This window comes from Centroberyx gerrardi, chromosome 18 (genome assembly GCF_048128805.1).
Source record: "Centroberyx gerrardi isolate f3 chromosome 18, fCenGer3.hap1.cur.20231027, whole genome shotgun sequence".
Classification (NCBI taxonomy): Eukaryota; Metazoa; Chordata; class Actinopteri; order Beryciformes; family Berycidae; genus Centroberyx; species Centroberyx gerrardi.
In genome coordinates this window covers 20685438-20688367 of record NC_136014.1, presented here as the reverse complement: position 1 = coordinate 20688367, position 2930 = coordinate 20685438, and the positions used below count along the sequence as shown (strand labels likewise).

The window sequence follows — 2930 nt, the reverse complement described above, 5'->3', positions numbered from 1 at the left end:
TGAACACATTGAAGTCGGAAGAACGACTTCCCAACGGAAATGGGACCATCCGAGGAGCACATGAATGCACCAGGATACGTATGACGAAAACACGTTAGTGCAAGCCCACCCGGAACCCATAGAGATTGCATTGCAGTGCCTGCAGTTAGAAAAAAAATTGCTTTAACATGAAAGTCTATCAGAGCGATCTGGGCGATTTTCAACCAGACTGAAATCGCCCTAAAGGCTCGGTACTCCACGGAACTCGACTTGACGCTGCGGCTGATTGGACTATGATATTCAGAGGCAGGTCAAACTGTCTTGAAAATTTGTATAATTTATTATTATCATCATTATTATTATTTTTTACAAACTGTCTTGAAAAATTTTATAATTTATTATTATCATCATTATTATTATTGTGGCTCAAGGAGGGCGGCGCCCTATCGCCCTCTATTGGTCAGCCGCCCCTGGTGTGAATTAGTCTCAAGTAAGTACATTACAGTCTTTTAGCAGAGACCCAATTTGTCACAATTAAATCCGACAAATTCAAGGTGTAAAGCAATTTGACTGGATGTCTCAAGGTAATAAATAATGATGCGTTATGGCGCACAGGGCGCATTGGAGACGCCGGTGCCAAGCGCAAAGCCGTCCTCTTCAGCCAGCTGTTCACTCCGTTCGCACAATGTCTGATCCCCCGAGTCAGAAAACCAGAATACAGAACTTGTCTATGCGTTTTATTCAAATCAAATGAATGTGAAATGTTGAGTGCGTGGTTCCGAGGTGAAACATTCAAAAGGAGAGACCTCCGGTGTCTCCTCTTCCCGCTGGTGGCGCTGACACAACTGTCGCTGCGCAGCAATGCGCTTCTTGTCATCAACCTTTATATCGGACAATTTATGTTGTATTTTTAGTCCGGCTCTCGGAGCTGGCAGCATTCACTGCACATTTTAGAGTAGCCTTTTATTGTGACCAGCCCAAGGCACACCTGTATAATAATCATGCTGTTTAATCAGCATTTTGATATGCCACACCTGTCAGGTGGATGGATTATCTTGGCAAAGGAGAAGTGCTCACTAACACGGATTTAAACAAATTTGTGAACAAAATTTGAGAGAAATAAGCCTTTTGTGTGCATAGAAAAAGTCTTAGATCTTTTATTTCAACTCATGAAAAATGGGAGCAAAACCAAAAGTGTTGCGTTTATATTTTTGTTATATAAAAAAGAAAAGAAAAAAAGCATCATTAGAATTTTTTATGGGTTTTGGGGACACACACACACACAAACGCACACACACACATAATGAGTGCATAATTACTCATCATATCTTCTTGTCATCATCTGTTGTTATGGCATCTCATGCAAACAAAACACATAGTTTCCCCACATCTGATTGGTCAACCGAATATTTTATTAATTATGGTAATAAGCTAGGGATTAATAAATATGGAAGTCAAATCCAAAGGTACTGCTCAGTGGGACAGAGAGCAAGGAATCACATCAACGTAGATGCATGAACCATCCAGAGTGGTTAACAGGCATGGTATGGAACTTTATGGAGTGCTAAAACAAACTGAAAATGACTGATAGTAAACTGATATTGTATAGATATTGATATTGTATTCTTGCAGAAAGAAATATTAGTGTGAATGCAATTGTCTCAGTATTAATGATCAATTATGGAAAACTGAATACACTCTTTAGCAGAATTGCAGGAACCAGGAAGCATGGAATCTGAATTAAACAAGACCGATTTGTTTAAGGACATACGTGTCTGTGATGTACCAGGTAAACGTACGTGCATAATAGCAATCGTCCCTTTTATAATACGTTTATTGTTATACATTTTCCTTGGCTCAGTATCTGTTCTCACAATATGTGGTAACCTTCTTGTAATCACTTCCATCATTTACTTCAAACAGCTCCACACTCCAACTAACTACCTCATCCTCTCTCTGGCTGTGTCTGACTTCCTTGTAGGGGCTGTAATTTTGCCTTTCAGCATGAAATACTCTGCAACCAAATGTTGGTATATTGAAGATTTATTTTGTAAGATACGGCTTAGTGTTGATATTTCACTGTGTATATCTTCTATTCTGAACTTATGTTGTATTTCTGTTGACAGATATTATGCAGTGTGTCAGCCTTTGAGATATAGAACTAAAATAAATGGTCATGTTGCTGGGGTCATGATCCTGGTGAACTGGGGTGTTTCTGCCCTAGTTGGACTAGGCACAACAATTCTGGGACTTAATCCTGGAAAATGTGACATTACGTGTTTTACAATTATTTTTCCAATTGCACTCGTTATGTCAAGTTTTTTCTCATTTTTTCTCCCAGCAATCATAATGCTCAGTATCTACCTAAAGATTTTCCTGGTGGCACAGAGACAGGCAGTCAGGATCCAGAACACAAACTGTCAGAGCATAAAGTCTGGAGCATATGTCAGTAAGAAGGAGAGAAAGGCCACAAAAACTCTGGCTATCGTTATGGGAATTTTTCTGATCTGTTGGACTCCTTTCTTTCTTTGTGTCACCTTGCGACCTTTGAATAATTATTCAACACCAGGTCCTGTGAGTGAAACACTTCATTGGGTTGGATTGTCAAATTCAATGATCAATCCATTTGTTTATGCATTCTTTTACAGCTGGTTCCGGGCGGCTTTCAGAATGATCATCTCCGGCAAAATATTTCAAGGTGATTTTGCAAACTCAAAACTGTTTTGACTTATTGTTTGGAGTACTGAAATAATGATGTGAAGAATTATAAATGCTGGCACATCAGTGTGTAGATTACAGTACACAGAGATATACTGTCTATAGCCCCTTGAACAGTATAGCTTATGTAATCATGCATGTACATCCATAAATTAAAATAAACAATAAGTGACAACATAACAGAAACCTACTAAATATAAAACTGGAAGCAATTGTATGCAGCTTCAGACAAA

The 2930-nt window shown here is 38.8% G+C and overlaps 1 protein-coding gene across 1 annotated transcript; it reads left to right on the top strand.

Annotated features, from left to right (window-relative positions):
- Window positions 1-1707: 1707 nt before the first annotated feature.
- LOC139913129 (trace amine-associated receptor 1-like) lies at window positions 1708-2706 on the top strand. Its single transcript, XM_071901086.1, has one exon. It carries the CDS (start codon window positions 1708-1710, stop codon window positions 2704-2706), a length of 999 nt encoding a protein of 332 aa, XP_071757187.1.
- Window positions 2707-2930: the final 224 nt, after the last annotated feature.